The 19,481-nt window shown below is 39.5% G+C and overlaps 1 protein-coding gene across 2 annotated transcripts; it reads left to right on the top strand.

Annotated features, from left to right (window-relative positions):
* The first annotated feature begins 2,522 nt into the window (after positions 1 to 2,522).
* pitpnbl (phosphatidylinositol transfer protein, beta, like) lies at positions 2,523 to 18,902 on the top strand. 2 transcript variants are annotated; one of them, XM_083677150.1, is made up of 10 exons: positions 2,523 to 2,620; positions 9,502 to 9,532; positions 12,891 to 13,036; positions 13,890 to 13,995; positions 15,025 to 15,093; positions 15,843 to 15,926; positions 16,515 to 16,592; positions 16,820 to 16,927; positions 17,538 to 17,699; positions 18,089 to 18,902. In XM_083677150.1, exons 1-10 carry the CDS (start codon positions 2,601 to 2,603, stop codon positions 18,134 to 18,136), a joined length of 852 nt encoding a protein of 283 aa, XP_083533276.1. In that variant the 5' UTR covers positions 2,523 to 2,600; the 3' UTR covers positions 18,137 to 18,902. The 2 variants fall into 2 exon arrangements, with proteins under 2 accessions (XP_083533276.1, XP_083533277.1); XM_083677151.1 differs by having other exon boundaries at positions 17,538 to 17,660.
* Positions 18,903 to 19,481: the final 579 nt, after the last annotated feature.

Raw genomic sequence — 19,481 nt, forward strand, 5'->3', positions numbered from 1 at the left:
CCAGAATGTCATCACGAGACCTACAGGTATCTCTTGCCACAATTGATGTCAAAGTACATGCATCCACCATAAGAAAGAGACTGAACAAGTTTGCATTACATGGGAGGTGTGCAAGGAGGAAACCCCTGCTGTCAAAAAAAAACATCAGGGCAAGACTAAAGTTTGCCAGAGAACACCTAGAGAAAGACCAGAACTTCTGGAACAATGTGCTTTGGACAGATGAATCCAAAGTTGAACTATTTGGGCACAGTAAGAGTAGACATGTTTGGCGCAAAACCAAGACAGCATTTGAGAACAAGAACCTCATACCAACTGTGAAGCATGGGGGTGGAAATGTCATGGTTTGGGGCTGCTTTTCTGCAGCAGGGCCTGGTCAGCTCACCATCATAGAATCCACTATGAATTTTGTATTGTATCAGAGGGTGCTTGAGGAAAATGTGAGACCATCTGTTCGAAAGTTGAAGCTGAAGCAGATGTGGACCATGCAACATGACAATGACCCAAAACATTCCAGTAAATCTACCAAGGAATGACTCAAGAAAAATAAATTGAGAGTTCTGGAATGGTCAAGTCAAAGCCCGGATCTTAATCTTATTGAGATGCTGTGGATTGATTTGAAACTGGCTGTGCATGCAAGACACCCCTCGAACATCACACAGCTGAAAGAATTCTGCAAGGAGGAGTGGGAAAAACTTTCTCCCAATTGATGTCAGAGACCTGTAGACAGTTATAAGAAACGTCTAATTGAGGTTATTTCAGCCAAGGGGGGCAATACTAGCTATTAGGGCATAGGGTGTCCTAACTTTTTCCTCAGTAGGAATTGGCATTATTGTTAATTTTTCGTTAAATAAATGATTACAAAGTTACATTTTCATAGTTTTTTGTTCAATTACATCCCCTTTATCTATAGACATTGTTAGAAAGAAGATAACATATTGATATGTCCATATTTTTAAGAGAATAACTTAATATTTTGGGGGGTGTCCTAACTTTTTCTCATGACTGTATATATTCTAATCTGCAAAGTCTCATTTACTTTTGATGCGCGTGTGTTATTTTCAATGTATGTGTGTAATAATGTCTTGCTTTTTTGTAGGACATCATCCGAGTCCAATTAAAACAAATGTAGCCAAATCAAATGTAATAGTTTTGTATAATACACATATTGCTAAATAATGTTGAACACATTTAAGCGGCAAATGTGCACAAGGACCAATCAGAAGTAACTATGACGCTAAACGGGCAAAGTGCCGTTTGGGAGAAGACTTAACGGGTCTTTTAAGTGAACGGAGCCGAATAATCCAGCTCACTGAAAAGACTCGGAATGCCTATCACTACCAAACACACTTCTTGCATACAGCCAGGGGGTGGGGTAGAGGCTTGAGAGCTATTTTATCTCATTTATCAAATTGGATTTTCTTTACTAATAAATCCTTAATTCATTTTTCGTTTAGTATTGTGGGTAGTATTGTTTGAAAATAATGTTAATAATTATCAGGGCATGTGTTTTTATTGATCCCCAAAGGGTGAATGGTCAAGACGGCTGATTCCAGTGAGATAAGCTATTTCTAAGACCCAAAGACGCTCCTTCGCTGGTACGCAGGGGTACTGAAATTGACTCAGCATGCCTGAAAGCATTTCATACTGTATAGATCTTTCATTTACATTTAACAAAATAAAATCAATCAGAAATCAGATCCATAGATGTACACAAGTGATTCACAATAAAGTAATATAATATGTAAATTAAGCGAAATTCATAGCATTACATATGTCAATAATAATGAAAAATAATTTGGTGGATGATCGCAGGATCCTTCACATGGTAAAGAAAAACCCCTTCATAACATCCAGCCAAGTGAAGAACACTCTCCAGGAGGTAGGCATATCATTATCCAAGTCTACCATAAAGAGAAGACTTCACAAGAGCAAATACAGAGGGTTCACCACAAGGTGCAAACCATTCATAAGCCTCAAGTATAGAAAGGCCAGATTAGACTTTGCCAAAAAACATCTAAAAAAGCCAGCCCAGTTCTGGAACAGGATTCTTTGGACAGATGAAACTATGATCAACCTGTACCAGAGTGAAGGGAAGAAAAAAGTATAGAGTATGTCTCCCATCCTCCTCAATTTTTCAAGTCACCAGCCTCCATTGATGTGGGGGAGGGTTCTTGGATTGCAACATCCAATGAAATTGAGGCTGGTTCATTGAGGAAGAGGAGGAAGGTTCTCCCTTGAATTTTTAGAAAGTAAAATAAAAACTTCTGTACAAAAACTGTACATCTGCTTGATTCTGCTGCACAAAATGCACTGGAACACACACACACACGGCTCAGATAGAAGTAGTCTCAACAGTGGTCTATGTTGATTGGACAGATTCAATCAAAGACTCTTTCAAAGAATGTAAAACATCACTGTTTGAATGTTGCTACCTTTCCCCTTTAGGGTAGGGCCGTTACAGGGATCCCGTTTAACATCTATATTGGAAAAATGTGATCCGGAAGTGATTCATTCGCTTTGCTGCTGGTGTCCTTTGCTGCCGGTGGTCGAATTCTGTTATTGAATGTAGCTAGCTAGCTACTATTCTATCCAGATTCGGGATGGTACTGATAAAGGAATAGTGAGTACATCTTGCACGCAAATTCTATTTAAATAATTGCGCTCATTAGGACTCTTTCACATTTCTACCTAACACAACGATTCGTTAGATATTAAGCTTGCTAATGCATAATAATGCATGGTTAAATAAGAGAGGAATGCGAAGCAGTGATTTACGATAGGGGGCTAGTTAGCTATCGTTAGCGAGCTAGCAGGGTATATTTCTGTGATCTGTATTCAATAATCAACTCTGTCTAACAAAGCCGGTAGACCCTCTTCAAAGTACCAAGCACACGGCTAGTTTGACATTACTTCCATATTATATTTGGTCGTGATAAGATAAGTCGTCATATAGCAAAGAAAATAGTGGCGCTGCTTTATGCCATTAAGATCCAATAGGTTAAGCTAACGTTAGATGACAGGTTGATGATGTTAGCCAGAACATATACCTTATATTACACCATACATGAGGTCCAATAAGAAAGTCTAGTCCTGGCTGTACGTCACGAACAAGGCAAGTTGCAACCCTACGAGAGGTTCTCTCTGGAGTTGCACAGAAAGACGTCGCTGGACTGTATCGCAGAATTACAAGAAACCTGCTTCAAGACGATGATATCCTTCTTGTTTTGTTCTGTTGTTCTTTCTTGCGGGAAGTTGAGATGAAGTCAAAAGCTATGTTTTATCAGTTTTTCCTGTGACCGTGGTGTATTCATGGTGCCGGCTAATGCCAAGCGCACCCTTTCCCCTCAAGTCGCATATCAAAATAAGAGTCTTGCCCGTCATTGTCTGCCAGTCCTATAACGATGCTTGATGTTGAAGACTCTTATTTTGATGAGCTGAAAGCGTGCGCTAGGCAATAGCCGGCACCATTAAATATACCATTGATAAAGAAAAAACAGGGAAAAACAGATAAAACATCTTGAGTATTCTGACTTAATTTAAACTTTCTGCAAGAAAGAACAATAGAACAAACAAGGAGGATATCTTGAAGCAGGTTTATATTCAGCGATAGAGTGTGTCAGTGTGTTTTCTGTTTCAGTCATGATGGCTTGAATTTGCTTCCACTAAACAGTGGTGGGCAGCACTAAAACCATGTGCAAAGACTGTTTTGGTAATTTGGTGTCATCTCAAGGTGCGTCTACTCTGACCAACACTGACTTTTCACCAATATAGGCTGGGCAGTAAATGTCGTAGTACTTGCCAAGGTGTGTGTGCAAATTTCCCATTCCACGTTAAATAAATACCAATAGGTGAAAATAGACACTTATTTGACCATTAAAGGCACAGCAGTTTTTGGGGATAGTCTCTCATACCACCACATTGAATCTAGTCTATATTATTGCATTACTAAATTCTGTAAGCTCTATTCCCTAAAACATCGAATGACTAATGTTGCATGTAAATCGATCGCCTCCGCACTCTCTGCCAATTACTAATGAAATAATGCAACAGTGCATGTCTTTAATAGGATATAAAATCAAATAGGAAAATATCTTAAAGGAGTTACTTTACTCAAAAATAATATATTAAGTATAAGTATATTTCTGATCAGTTCACCATAAGTATGGTCCCAAAATACCATTATGTTGTGCATTAAGGCCTCATAGATATCCGAATGAGAAGCTTATATTTCCTTCCTGGAAAGTGATTTGATGATGTGCTTTGACACAAAATGTTGATTTTGGTCGATGAGATCTGTTTTTCTCCTCAATACTCGTGACCCGAATAATGAAAATATGGTGTAACGGTCAGATTAAATGCACACCTCATGTAGGCAGAGGCCATTAGAGGGATGGTTCACTTTTTTTACACTTAATTTTTCACTCTGTGATTTGTTTTTATTTTTATCTCTCGTTGTTGATCAATCCAGATTTTTCTGTGTTTTAAGCTACGTCCAGCAGCCGGCCAACTCTAATCTGCGATATTGTGGTACAAAAGTAACGAGCAGCTTTCTACTCTAAAAAAACACAACAATGTCTAGCTCTGGTCCAAGGTGTGAGTGCAGCTCGCTGGTGCTGAGCCTTCTGTTCTGCCCTGCTGGACTCATGTCTGTCGCTGGTCTATTGTTCAGTGCTTCAATATACTTTCCTTACTCACCAAAGTAGACATGTTGCTAGAGTGCTAATAGCCTGTTCAACCGGTCTAATTTCTCTCAAAGAAAAGAAAAAGGCTTCTGGCATTACGACTGCCAATGGCCCCTGGTGTGAGCATTGATTACTTTGTCTTATGATGACTGTTGGATAGATGATTCACTTACTTAAACAAATGTACTTGTTGTAAGTTGCTTTGGATGAAGGCGTCTGCTAAATGCCATAAATGTAAAATGTAATGTCTAAAATATGAACTAAAAGGCAATCTGAGCACTTTTGTTTACCTGTTTATGTGTTGAGTCGGGAGGAGTCAGGTGGTCAGTGCAGGGCAGTCCACAGCCACATTCTAATACCAACACTAAACAAGTGCTCAGATTGCCTTTTATTTTATATAAATGAGACCCATTGTAATTTAGAAACGAATACCAAATAGAAAGTAACAGAATCACATACAGTCGAATTGGATACAAACACCCATCACTCAATTCGATATTCCATATTGCAGAGATTTAAAAGAGTCCAAAAAAAGCAACCCTACTGTTGTAAATAGTCAGTAGAGTCTTTTACACATGAATGACAACATAAGAAAGAGGAGAAGGCCTCTGTACAGGGTAGACTTCAGGGCAGGGGAGAAGGCCTCTGTACAGGGTAGACTTCAGGGCAGGGGAGAAGGCCTCTGTACAGGGTAGACTTCAGGGCAGGGGAGAAGGCCTCTGTACAGGGTAGACTTCAGGGCAGGGGAGAAGGCCTCTGTACAGGGTAGGCCTCTGCTTCAGGGCAGGGGAGAAGGCCTCTGTACAGGGTAGGCCTCTGCTTCAGGGCAGGGGAGAAGGCCTCTGTACAGGGTAGGCCTCTGCTTCAGAGCAGGGAAGAAGGCCTCTGTACAGGGTAGGCTTCAGGGCAGGGGAGAAGGCCTCTGTACAGGGTAGGCCTCTGCTTCAGGGCAGGGGAGAAGGCTACCCTCCTCCTGGAGAGCTATCCTCAGTAGGTATACTGTATCCTAAAGTGATTCCCAAAGGGCATGTAGGAGGGGGGGTCCTCTATGCGAGTGGTACTTCATAGGCAGACCCCGGTCCAGACTCGAATCGAACAGTACCAGTCAACCAAAGTCAATTAGTTAATTTCAAACACACTGGCCAGGTGGGGATAATTGAATGAGATGAAGATATCAATTATCCTCATCAATCAACATTTCACCATTGTCTCACGTCAGAGCGACTCTGCCTGCACCGATCGAGGCTCCGATGATTATTTATCTTTTTATTAAATACAATAGTTACATTTGTAGGCATTTGTGATGTGATATATTCTAACCACACAGCAAGCATGGCCGCTGAATTCAAGCTGAGAGTCTCTGTAGAACGGTTTAATGAACCTGTCGTGACTTTCTCATTCAGTATTGTATCATTTGCATCAGCTGTATCCTCCATTATCGCTTGTGACCCCCAGTCATAATCATTATCAACTGCCACATTGGTTTAGACTTACTTCACTTGCCTTCATGCATTTGAATTTTAAGCCTACATAGGGTATCTGGCAATAGTAGACAATATTTAACATGAAATGAAATGCATAGGAAAGTCAGGACGTGGTATCGCTGTTGAGCGCCTTAAACTGTTGAGATTGCGTTGTGCACAGTTCAAATGGTCAGTGGCGGCTATCATGCGTGGGGGGTAGCCTTACATAGGCCAATTGTATGGTATTTCATATGATCTCCCCTCCAAATATTACCATGGATGAAGAAGTGGAATTTGACAACTTTCAGGATGGTATGGTATGAGGGATTATCACAGAAAACTGCTGTGCCTTTAATGATCAAATAATTTTCACCTATTCTATTTTCACCTATTGTTAATTTTTTAACATGGAGTTGATACTTGTCCCACTCCCCATGACAACCCTCTGAACACTCCCATTTACTGCTCTGCGTATATTGGTGCAAAGTTTTGTGTTGGTCGTGGCAGCTGCACTTTGCGGTGACGCCAAATGACCGACATTGTCTTTGCACATGGTTTTAGTGGTGGAAATTGGGGCTCTCAGTGTGGAAGTAAAGTCGCCGTCACCGGAGGCATATCGTTAATTAGCCGACCTCGTGGGTATCGCTAGTTCAAATGTAAGAAAAATTAAAAGCGAACATGTGTGGACAGAAAAGTATGCATTAATTCTCTCCGCGACACATACCAGAGTATAGAGTTGAGGACTAACAAAATAAATAAGCTGAAACAACAAAAAGTATAAACAAATCAATTTTTTATTTACCAAATGATGTAAAGTGCACCATTGTGACAACATTCCAGAAGGACAATAATGGTTGTACAGTAATGTTTATGCAAAAAAAATGCACTGTGGGCTTTAAAATGTATCAAATGATTCTCATTAAATGTATTACTATTCCCCAAAACATTCTACCACCTAGGAGATTTGTGTGACTGGACCTTCACAAATTGTAATTGAGTACCCTTGTCAATGCAGTCTCCATCTCCAACACAAGGCATCTTGGGATGTCCAAACGAGGAGCTAAGAAGCCGACTACCAACTCATTATCAGCTACTTTTTGAACTTCATAAACTACTTTCATTTAGTAATTTACACATTATAATCTATTGATAAATGCCAATCACAAGACGAGCAATGTCACATGAAATCTGGGCCACTCTACTCGTTGGTCAAGTGTTCCAGTGGCCAGCGAAAAATAATTAGAACTTGTGTGCATGGTCAGAACATGAAACATGAAACTATAGTACACAACAATAAAAACAATGTCCCTACATAATGTTTGCTCCAAAGCGAACTGCAGCTTTGGAACAAAACATTTTCTGTAGAGTGGAAAGGGGGAGAGTAGCAGATCAGCTCATGAAGAACAGATGTGAGGAGAGGGAATTGTTTAAATATCAACAAATAACTTGGGTCAACTTGTGTTTTAAAATATCTGTATCTACTCACACCGTTTGTTGTAGTCATCAAGCATTCTCTCAACTGTCTCAATGAAGCTTTTATCTGTAAAATTTAAACGGGCAGCTTTTATACACGACAGCGTGGAGAAGCGGGGTAAATGTTTTAGCGGTATTTTGATAATAGACGCGACATGTAATGCAACCTGTAACAGAATAAAGTGAGGAATTTTCATCGAGACAAGAGTTGTTTTTTAGGTTTCAAAGGGATTGGTAAATAATAGGAAGACAGCAGAGTAGTCTCTAGGACAGAAGATTAATGTTGTCTCCCATGCCATCCTCTACTCTGAAGTTAAGACTTCATGTCTATGGTTTGACAGGCAGGTAGGGTTAAGTGTACCTATTAAGCCCACTACCATTTTTGGATTCAAATAAAAAAGGAAAAAAATAAATATGTTTTTGTGCTTTTTAATATCTCTACCAATCGATCTGCTTGTTACATCCATGTCAGATTTGTTGTTATTAAGTTATGGATGTTCATTTGCTACAACTTCCTGGTGGTCATTTTAGAACTTGCAGGAAAACGTAGGTCTGTAGAAGTTGTGACCTGCTGTGTTGAGTACCAGCTCATAAAACCGATCTTTTCATTTGGCAAGAAATTATATGAAACATTAGTAATAAGTAACCTGGTCATCTATGTATGAAAACAGTAATCTGTTCATGAAACATTAAGTATGAGTACAAAACAAGCACATAAAATTTCAACAAATTTGATACCGACCAAAGTTTTTCTGCAACTTCTAAAATGACTACCAGGAAGTTGGAGTATGAATTATAGGTACACTTACCCTAGGCCTATTTTGACTGTCTGATAGATTCGCAATGACAGCTCAAAGAGGCAGAGTTATGTTAAATGACCTGTAGGCCTAGGGATACCTGTATCTTTGGTGATGTATATAGGCTACCTTTTAGGATTCAAGGCTCTAGATGGTAGGAAATGGCTGTTACAAGTGTTTAAAAAAACTAAGTGCTCCAGCTTCCCCTCCTCATCTCAACTCAGCAAAAAGAGATATTGTGAATTCAAATTGCATATTTCATTGATTATTTTGTACATTTATTATTCAGAACAAAGCACTGTTCATGAATGCGCTTTTGCAATTAAAATACTGTCCTTTCAGTCCACCCTTATTTTATTCGAGAAATTATTTTATGTGTTACAGTAGGCTTTTTTAAACACAAGTAAAACATCTTGTAAAATTTGCAAGGCGAAAAAAAAGAGCCTTTTATTGGATCGGCACTTGGTATCGGCCGGTACTCAAAGTTTAGAACTCTGAATTGGTATCGGTGCATCCTTATTGTTTAGTCATATCCACCATTTCCTCATATGTTCCGAATAATAAATGTTGTTTATTGAAGTACAAACAGCTTCTTTAATCAATTTCTCACCAAATATTGACAACATACAATGGGATTATACCACATAAAATAATATCTTTGGTTGTAGTAGGGGTATTCAGACAAACTACATTTTGATGGCACGCTTCGCCTCCCTATTAGTTTTTATGCAAGCCCTGTTCAAACCTCCAAAGTGTACACTGAGCCCAGTCCACCCAGTCTAAATTGATCTCTGGCTACGTTTACACTGCAGCTTAAATGCGACCTATATCAGATTTGTTTTGCATATCCGGTACAGATCTGATTATTTTCTAGCCGTCTAAAAAGCTAAAAAAAACCTTCACCTTTATTCAGTCTGCCAAAAAACCCCCAGATATGACAAAAAGATCAGATTTAATCTCTTTGCTTGCAGTGTAAACGTAGCCTAGGTGACATATTTGTGTCTAGCTAGTAAAAACTGTTGTTGACCATATTGTATTAGTTAGCTAACTTCTATCTCCCCTTCTTACCCTCTCTTTCCATGCTAGCCAAGTGCTTTTGCCGTGTTCAGTTGAAGAGGTAAGAGCATGGTCACATTTTTATGACTTTTTCGTAGCTGCTAACCTATGCAGGGGTCAGTCAAATTTCTGGAATGAAATGGGAACGTTGTTTACTACTTACAAATGAAAAGTTTCATGTTCGTATATTATTATTATTCTGTATTGGGAGCTTCTGATCAGTAAGGACATATAGTGCCCAACGTAATTAATGGGACAGTGAAGCTGAATTTGTTCATGTTTTGGCTCTACACTTCCAAAGTGTAGGTTTGAAATCAAACAATTACTGTGAGGTTAAAGTAGATGTTCTTTGCTTTCATTTGATCATATTTGTGTACGTATTGGTTTCACCATATAGAAATGATAACACTTTTTATAGATAGGCCCCCTTCAGGACACCAAAAGTAATGGGACAATTGGCTTGACAGGGGTTTCTGTAGTCAGGTGTGTTCTGTCACATAATTTGTGCAGGCATAAGAGAGCTGTCAATGTATTGGTAGTATTGAAAGTATTGATTCTAGGCTTTGCGTTTACATTTGGAGTTTGCTGTTGATGTCTGTCAATGAAAGTCAAGGAAGCCATTATTAGCCAGAAACATCTTAAAAAAAAAAAATACACATATCCAAAACCTAAGGCTTACCAAAATCAACAGTTTGGAACAACATTAAAAAGAAACAAAAACGTTGGTGAGCTCTGCAATCGCAAACGGGCTGGTAGGCCAAGGAAGACTTCTACAGTAGATGACAGAAGAATGCTCACCATTATTAAGAAAAACTCAGAAACAACTGTCCCACAGAGGCTACCATCCGCAGAACACAGCACCAGCTGAATTACAGAGGCTTCACTGCAATATGCAAACCACTAGTTATCCTGAAAAAGGACGGTCAGGTAACAATTTGCCAAAAAGTACCTATAAAGCCTGCAGAGGTCTGGGAAAAGGTCTTGTGGACAGCAGATCAGAGTTTAAAAGGTTCATGGTTGCGTAACTCTCACGGGAGTACCGCCACGGCAGTAGAGAGTCAACTACCAGGGGGCATCGCTTACAATGTGTTATAGACCCCTTACAAACATTGCCAGCTGTGGGTTATAGTAAACAAAATGTATCTACTGTAGATGTCTTCTCTGGCTTACCAGGCTGTTTGCGATTGCTGAGCTAACAAGTGCTTTCTTTCTTTTTTAATGATGTTCCAAACTGTTTTGGTAAGTCTAAGGTGTTGGCAATGTTTCTGATTGTTTTTTGGGGGGATATTTCAGCCTTATAATGGCTTCTTTGACTTTCAGTGATGTCTCTTTGGACCTCATGTTGACAGACACCAATAGCAGACTCCAAAGACAAACACAATGCCTAGAATCAATACTAGACATTGACAGCTCTCTTATGCCTTCACAAATGATGGGACGGAACACACAACATACCTGTCAAGCCATTTGTCCCATTACTTTTGGTGCCCCGAAAGTGTTGTCACTTCTAAATGCTGAAACCAATATGTACACATATCAAATAAAATATGAGAATCTCTACTTTAACCTCATAGTGATTGTTCGATTTCATATCCAAACTTTTACAGTATACAGACAAAAGAAAGACTGCATATAGCCGACTGTAGGCTGCTTTTCTATCCAGTCTCAATCCCACTGAAACCCAATGGATCTTTTTAAACATCGGTCACAACTCTTAACCGCAAATTTATGACACGGCCTACCTCAATTATGTAGTTTTGTCTGTTTGACTTAACCAGTCAAGTATGGTAGGGAATGGAAATGATGTTCTCCTATCCTGAATAGCCTATTTTTCTGTCCAGTCCCAATGCTTCTACAACCTAAAATACCGACTCCTGCGTCATGAAAATTCCTTTATTCTGTACTTCACAAGGTGTGGTTGTTATAGCACTTGTGTCAATCCTCCGCTATTCTCGTTTTGTGCCTAATCGCTATTTTCGCTCTGTTTATCTAGTGTCTGAAAAGCTGCTAATTTCACAGCTGAGGGCTAACGATTTAACGTTGTCGTAGAGCGTCTTATGTATGTTTAACATGGGCTAGGAAGACACAGATTTTCCCAAACGCAGCTGATTCCAATTGACGAGAGGGTCTCATATCCGCAAGACACATTCTCCAGCTCACGGTCTTGATGTAACGTGTCTACCGATGGTAGCTTTAGCCCCCTCTCACCCTCCCCTTCAATGATTGCTCATTGCCAGAACAAGTTTTTCTCCTACGATATCAATACTTTAAACGGTACAGGGAAGCTAGAGTCACAGCACACATCATGCATAAGTAGAAGCACAATTTGAATAGATGGGGGCACAAGAGGAACTACATGTACCAGTACACTTCACACAGACAGGGAGCAATAATAATAAAAAATAATAATAATTGGCTTCTGGCATTACGACTGCCAATGGCCCCTGGTGTGAGCATTGATTACGTTGTCTTATGATGACTGTTGGATAGATGATTCACTTACTTAAACAAATGTATTTGTTGTAAGTCGCTTTGGATAAAGGCGTCTGTTAAATGCCATAAATGTAAATGTAGCACAATATCAAATGGCAAACCAAGGGGTTGTAAAACAACTCAAATGGGTGCTAAGGAAAATAACCACTGCACACTTCAAGATTACAGTAGGAGAGGCCCCTTAAACAGGTCTCATTCACCTTTTATGCCCTGTCGGCATCACCTTTCCGGTTCACCTGTGAAGACGAAAGCACCAAACAAAACACAGCACACCCAGTGGCAACAATAGTGTAATCTCGAGGCTCGATTTAGAGTCTCTTGTTCAAAAATGTTCATGATTTGCACAGTATCCCGTACAATGTCTGGGAATGTCAATGTCTCCACATTACTGCAGTCACGGTAGTCGCATCCGCGACAATCGCGTCTTCTTTTCATGTTGTAACTTTTTTTCAACTCTCACTGTGCGAGTCAAGGCGTAAAGTTCACAGCGTTTACAGTCGATATGTACATTTCGTGGTGAGAACTTGACTTGTGGCAAATTCATGGCTGAAATTGTATAGTGTCTGCCCAGCTTTATGAATTAAACTGTTTAAACACAATCTGCACTGTTGCACACAAGTTGGCGCTGTATTTAGTCGTCTGTAACGTACATGTAAAATAGAAACGTTACCGCGAGTCACCAATTAAGGCTGTGCAGGACGCGCAATGAATATGTTGCACTAAGACCAGGTTTGACTCCCAATGGCCTGGGAACAATGTTACATTTTACACACATGATGCAATGTTATGTTGAGAGTGTCCTGCATATCCTAATTTTCCTGTGAAATAAATAGGCCCTAAGATTGCAAACTGTGTAGCAGGTTACTTTACTTGTAGCTAGCAAGTATGCTTTCTCAAGCTAATTCCCTCACGTATGTACGTTACAGTATCAGGTCGGCCAGCTGTTCTCGGTGGCAGAAGCTAGTAAGAATAACACAGGAGGAGGAGAGGGGATTGAGGTGCTTCAAAATGATCCATACGAAAAGGATGGAGAAAAAGGACAGTACACCCACAAGATCTACCACATACACAGGTTAGTTCATCTGGAAAACGTTTTCCATGTGTTTGACTAACGATTCCAGACAGGCAATGGGGACCTGCACCGTGCAATAATAAGGGCGTACCACCATTTTCAGGTAGGGTCCAAACAAAGATCATTTACCTATTTGCAGATAGCAAATAGGGCTTTTGGTTTAGCAATATTAGTGGGAGGTAACGGGTCCCAACATAGCGTTCAATTATGCTAAGGCTAAGATAGTTTAGCTTGGACGGTACGGTACCTTTTGAGGTGCAGTGAGTTTCGAACAAATGCAATTTGTGTTCCTAGTGACAAGAGCCCAGCGATGACCCCTGCGGATCGGAATCTACACTATAACTGCTCCACACTCACCTTCACGTGAAATTCAAGATATTGTAAATATGATTTTACGACTTGAAACAACTGTTCAAGTGATTTACAAGTGGGAAACTTGGGTATCATCAGAATTGCTCTCATCTCCTCGACTTCATGAACTTTGTGCTCTTATCAATATGGCCCTTTCATTTCCACAATGCAGAAAATGAGGACGGAATCAAAGAATTCAGACATAAAATTTAGAATTTGACAATATGGAAAATTGCATTGAAATTATAAGGAAAAAAAAACGTTTTTATGAAAAGTATGCAAAGCCGCCCATGTTTTTCATGCTTGTATCATAAAGTCCATGAATCAGTTATCCACTGGACTGCTTGGGGTTTCTTGTGTTTCCCTACAGCTGCACAATGTCTACCCCTTCTTTTGATTTCATGTCACTTTTCTTTGTAGTATGTGTGCAGCCCCAAAAAGAACAATCTAAATAACTCTGTGAAACCTATATGTCACATCAATTAATTCCTCCTCCTTACAGCAAGGTACCCAGTTTTATCCAAATGTTTGCTCCAGAGGGAGCCTTGGTCTTCCACGAGAAAGCTTGGAATGCCTATCCCTACTGTCGCACCAGTGAGTATATGTGTGTGTGTGTGTGTGTGTGTGTGTGTGTGTGTGCGTGTATGTATGTGTTTGGGGGGGAGGGGCAATGTAGAGCCATATATGATTTTTTTTGTTTTTGGATGTTTTTTTGTTTTTTTCTCAGTCACAAACACTGCGCCGTCTCCTTGACAACCCAAAATTAAGTCTTGAAGGAACAGTTGCAGAAAGTTGTCATTGCCTTTCAGACAGAATGCGACTTCTGTTTAAACTTCCGTATCGGATATTGGACGCATGTAAAACGCCCAAAATATCAGATATGATAACTGGATCGGAATTGGGGTTTTTGTTGTATAAACTTAAATTCTCTATTATAATGTAACTTAGTCTTCTTCTCTCTTTTTTTCTGTTTACCTGGCTCGCCTGGCTGTAAATCTGCAATCATGCAGTTGTGACCGTAAGTGTGTTTTTCTTTGTAATGTTTTAAACTTAGTTTGAAGTATCCTGTGCACATGGGTTATTCCATAGTCAGGCGGTCAAAGTGTTACATTGAGATTACTTTTGATGCAGATATCTTTTTAATATAATACATAATTTCACATTAGTAGTTACAATGTGGTACTTACAAACAACAGGTGTCAACATCACTTAATCTCAGGGATCTTGAGTCAATGATTATTACAATGTAACTGTCTTCACAACGTAAGAATAAGACATCAATCTATTCAGGGGACATGACTAATTCCTGCAAATTGGCTCTTGAGGCCTTGCGTTTGTCACACTAGAGACTAGAAATGGCCACACACTAGCATATATTACACCCACCATATATTACAATACATTAAACACAGGTTTCAAATTAATTCACACATGTCTTTGAGTGTTGTATATTTCTCTTTTATATGTAAATGTAAACAAAAAAAAGTTGTACACGTAGGGTACACTACTATCAATGACCTTTAAACAGGTCTAACCAAGACCTCACTGACCCCTTTTGTATGGAATGACCCTCATGCTTGATGTGCATCAATGGCATAGAAATTAACTGCTTTTTTAATTTTATTTCACAGAACGAGTACATGAAGGATGACTTTTTCATTAAGATTGAGACCTGGCACAAACCAGACATGGGAACAACAGAAAATGTGAGAATATGTCTGCATTGGTTTTTCTCCCAAAATCTCAATGATCTCTATTTTCGGCAAGACGTAAGACGACGGTAATGTCAAACGCAACCGTTTTGTCAAAGTTTAGCATTTTGAAGTTTGCAATTGTTCATCACGTCGTCCTGTTTGCATCGGCATGAATCGGGGAGGGTTTGTGGAGGTTTGTTCATGTGAAATCAGGTGAAATGCTAGTTTAATTCAGGGCATGTACATGTAAATGATGGATATGTACCTTCCAACAAAACCACCCTTAAGCATATACAAAACAGTTGTGGTACTTCGTATGACAGCGGTTTTGACAGTAGCAGCACATTGGATTCTGGATAATGTCCTGGTTAAGAGATGGCTAACTGGAAAATGTGTTGTCACACAAGTGTTTTGTTTTCTTGAGGAAAAAGTGTCACCAATATTGGTTTGTTGTGTGTGCACCCCTTCTTTTTTTTTATCAGTAAAGGTGGTGTGAGAGAGAGGAATGGTTAGAGGCTTTATGTGAATTATATCTGTAAATAGGAAATACTTTTGTAATACTATAGGAAATAGTTATACAATCACAGCACACCTGAGATAACAGAGGAAAATGGAATTGAATGGAAAACCAAAAGCTGTGAATCTTTGGTGGCAGTATAACGTTTTCAACATAACTTTTCAGAGTATATGTTTGAATAATTTGTAAATATGGAACAGAAGAAGTTACCATAACCTTTTCTCATTTACTCTCTTCCTGAAAGCCCCATGGTCTTTCCCCAGAGGAGTGGGAGGAGGCTGAGGTTGTGCCGATCGACATCGCAGACCGATCCCAAGTGGATGATGTGGTATTGATGTTAATATGTAATATCTGAATGTGATATTAGTTTGCAGACCTTCCTAATGAAGCTCTAGATGTGATTCAGTTGTTTTTGCTCAAATGTAAATTAACACATTTCCCTTCCATGTTCAGACTCAACATAATTATTTGGAAAGAAAAGCCGAAATGTGTGTGAAGCTATTGTCAGACACATCTGTTATACTATCAGATGTGAAGGTATTGTCATATACATCTGTTATACTACCATATCAAAAGATGCCAATCCCTCATCAACAGGGAAGGTGGAACTCATTACTGTTCATAATTGTAGCAGCATCAGATCAAATATAGAAGTGTTCTGAAACATTATTTCTGCTCACTTAAAGATAGACTCTGGGATGTGACGTCACGGTTGTGAAAACAGAGCAGCTTTCATCAAAGTCGTTGTAGTGAACACTCATTTCACTGCCCTCCGACATAAGATGGCAGCGCATGCGCCAATCGCATTCAACTCTACCGTGTCATCTTTTCCTCCAAATTGCTCAAGTAAAGATCCAACATTTACACTTTACTGTCAAAAAACTTATGGAGGTCACTGTATCTTCCCCATGCTTAGGACTATAAGGCAGAGGAAGACCCAGCCATCTTTCATTCTGAAAAAACTGGGAGAGGACCTCTGGGACCAGGATGGAAGGTATGCCCAAAATCACACGTGCATACTGTATATTCAATTATTTAATTTCCCATAGTGGAGCATAGTGTGTGTACCAGCATGTAATGTAACACAATGGCAGCATGACATTTAACTTCTGTCAGTCTTCTCAATATATAGCTTGTGTTGGATGTTGAACCATGTTTTGGGTAATTAGGTCCCAATTTCCTCTTTTCCTATTTTTCCCAATCTCTTTTTTAACTGTCTAGAAGGAGCTCCACAACAGTAAATGTCCCTATATGACTGCCTATAAGCTTGTAACAGTACATTTTCGCTGGTGGGGACTGCAGGGACGAGTGGAGAACTTTATACACCAGGTAAGCGGCCAAAATAACAAAAAGAATCCCTCAATTCCAAAGAGTGTCTAATCCACATAAATGCTGCTGATGCTATACTGTTATCTGTAGCACAGGATTATAGTGCCAGTAATATGTAATAGTTTCCAGCTGAAAATGTATACAGATGGTCACCTCTCTGCTTTTCTTGTCAACTGTAGTGGTGTTTGATTGTCCTACTTTACTGGGACAGGTCCTCACTACTACAATATTGCGAAATTTCTTCTGCTCTTGAGCGTTTGGATATCAGATCATATGGTTCATGAATTCTGTTTCTTTTAAACCAGACTAGGAAGATACATTTGTGGGAGCATGTGCTGATTTCTTTTTTTTTTTGCGTAAAGCAGAACAAAACTGTATTTGTAATGGGTTTAGGAGAATCGGGCAACAAGATCATGTCGGGTAATAAATGTTTAAGAATCCCTACCTTAGTTCCATAGTAATGCACCCCTTTCACCACACCCTCATTTCCCCTCATCTGCCCTCCATTTCCCCTCATCTGCCCTCCATCTCCCTCCATCTCCCTCCATTTGTCCCCATCTCCCTCCATCTGTCCCCATCTGTCCCCATCTCCCTCCCTGTCCTTGAGCAGCAAGAGAAGCGTCTCTTCACTAACTTCCATCGGCAGCTCTTCTGCTGGCTGGACCGTTGGGTGGACCTGACCATGGATGATATCCGCCAGATGGAGGAGGAGACGCAGAGGGAGCTGGACCAGGTACACACTCCCAATCGTAGATTGAGAAGAAAAAAAAAGGTAGACTGGACATTGAGACTGCGGTGAATCTTTGAAGAATCTAAAATATAAACCATATTCTGGTTTGTTTACTACATAATTCCATATGTGTTCCTTCATAGTTTTCAATATTAATCTACAATGTAGAAAATAATAAAAAATAAAGAAAAACCATTCTATGAGAAGGTGTGTCCAAACTTTTGACTGGCACTGTATGTGGGGTGTCATGCCATGTGTTTTAATTGCCATGTGTGTACGGTAATTGCCCTGAAAATGCAAAAAAAACATTGACAAACATGAATTCCATTGGTTATCTGGAAAACGCTGTGTGGTACATGATGCCATTACCCAGTCAATGCATACATGTTACAGGGGCAGGATAACTCACGTTATTCCTCTGTGTTTCTCAGATGCGGAACGAGGGATCTGTCAGAGGGATGAAAGCAGGAGAGGACTAGAGAGAAAGAGGGAGGGAGAAAGAGAGGAATGGAAAAGCGGGATTATGGGGCTACGTCCGATCAATCATTATTCAACCTCCTCCAGTCCTCCCATGGCCAATGACAACATGCCATCATGCCCTTCCACGCAGGAAACTGTCATCCCTCATCCAGGAGTTGCTTTTGTTGTATGTGAGACTGTATGGTTTTTATGAGAGAATGGATATGTTGGTGTATTTGTCGATCTTTGTCATTGTTTTTGTGCTTGTTTTTTTCGTTGGGTTAAGCCTCATCATTTGCTACCAAATAATTTGTTTTTTACAGAAAAGCATTGAGTGATAGCAACATTTCTTTTTATATATTAGGTATTATAACTGTCATATTATCTTGGGTTCTTTTTGCAACCATAACCTAATGACTATTACTGTACCAGTGAGTCACATAAGACCCAGCCCACGTTTAAGATTAATGGAGCAATTCTCTAATTCAAAGATGTATCTCAATGATGATAAATAATGATAACCAAGTAATTACCTATTTTAACAAAATGTTAGGCTACTTCAGAAGTCAGTGGTAGCTTCTGCTTAAAGAGAACAGTCTCTGATTTTTGCGAGACCTATGAAAAAGTCCTTGTTGAGACGGTTGAGTGGATGACATGTATTTCTAACTAAGTGGAACCAGTGGAACCCCTCCCACCTCTGCCCAGGCCACACCACTGGTAAGTGGAATTGGCAAGAACTTTTTGAAAGTTATGTCTGATTTACAATAATAATAAAAATATTGACTATCATAAAACATGGGAGTACTGTAAATCTGTGGAGAACCATTTTTTTTTCTCCAAATCTGCTGTATTTAATTTGTTATTATTTGTATTTATCCAGGTCAGTTATCACTGTATCTATGGCAGTTGTATCACTCTGGGTGCCAATCTAATTTCTGGATCTCTTGACATTTGTATTTCTCTGTCTCTGGCTGTGCTTCTTAATATGATAACCAGGTTGCGAATGGGACTGTGTTGAAATTCAAGGTAAAAAAAAAAAAGAAATGTGGAGCATTTTCCACCCCATTTCCAGGAGTGTAGTATGTAGTGGATGATAAATTTCATGAATATAGGCCTAATTTGCAGTACTGTAAATAACCATGTTCCCTTTTGCTTATGTGATGAATGATACAGGTTATGATCAATTTCTTTGTGGAATACTGGAATATCAGGTTCTCATATCAGCTTGGGCTTGTATTGTGATTGAGGTTGGGATTGTATAATCATCCATAGCATTAACAAAACGTGACATTCACTTAGAGGTAGATTAGTTAGTAGATGTCATAGATGATGGACATTATAGATTTGAGTGTGTTCATATGGTAC

This window comes from Argentina silus (assembly GCF_951799395.1).
Source record: "Argentina silus genome assembly, chromosome: 9".
Lineage (NCBI taxonomy): Eukaryota > Metazoa > Chordata > Actinopteri > Argentiniformes > Argentinidae > Argentina > Argentina silus.

Excerpts from the sequence above, each read along its gene's own strand:
- pitpnbl (XM_083677150.1), top strand. The coding sequence starts at position 2,601 with ATGGTACTGATAAAGGAATA. Across the intron at positions 16,928-17,537 it reads TGGAGAACTTTATACACCAG|CAAGAGAAGCGTCTCTTCAC; the intron begins GTAAGCGGCCAA and ends GTCCTTGAGCAG. Across the intron at positions 17,700-18,088 it reads GATTGAGAAGAAAAAAAAAG|ATGCGGAACGAGGGATCTGT; the intron begins GTAGACTGGACA and ends TGTGTTTCTCAG.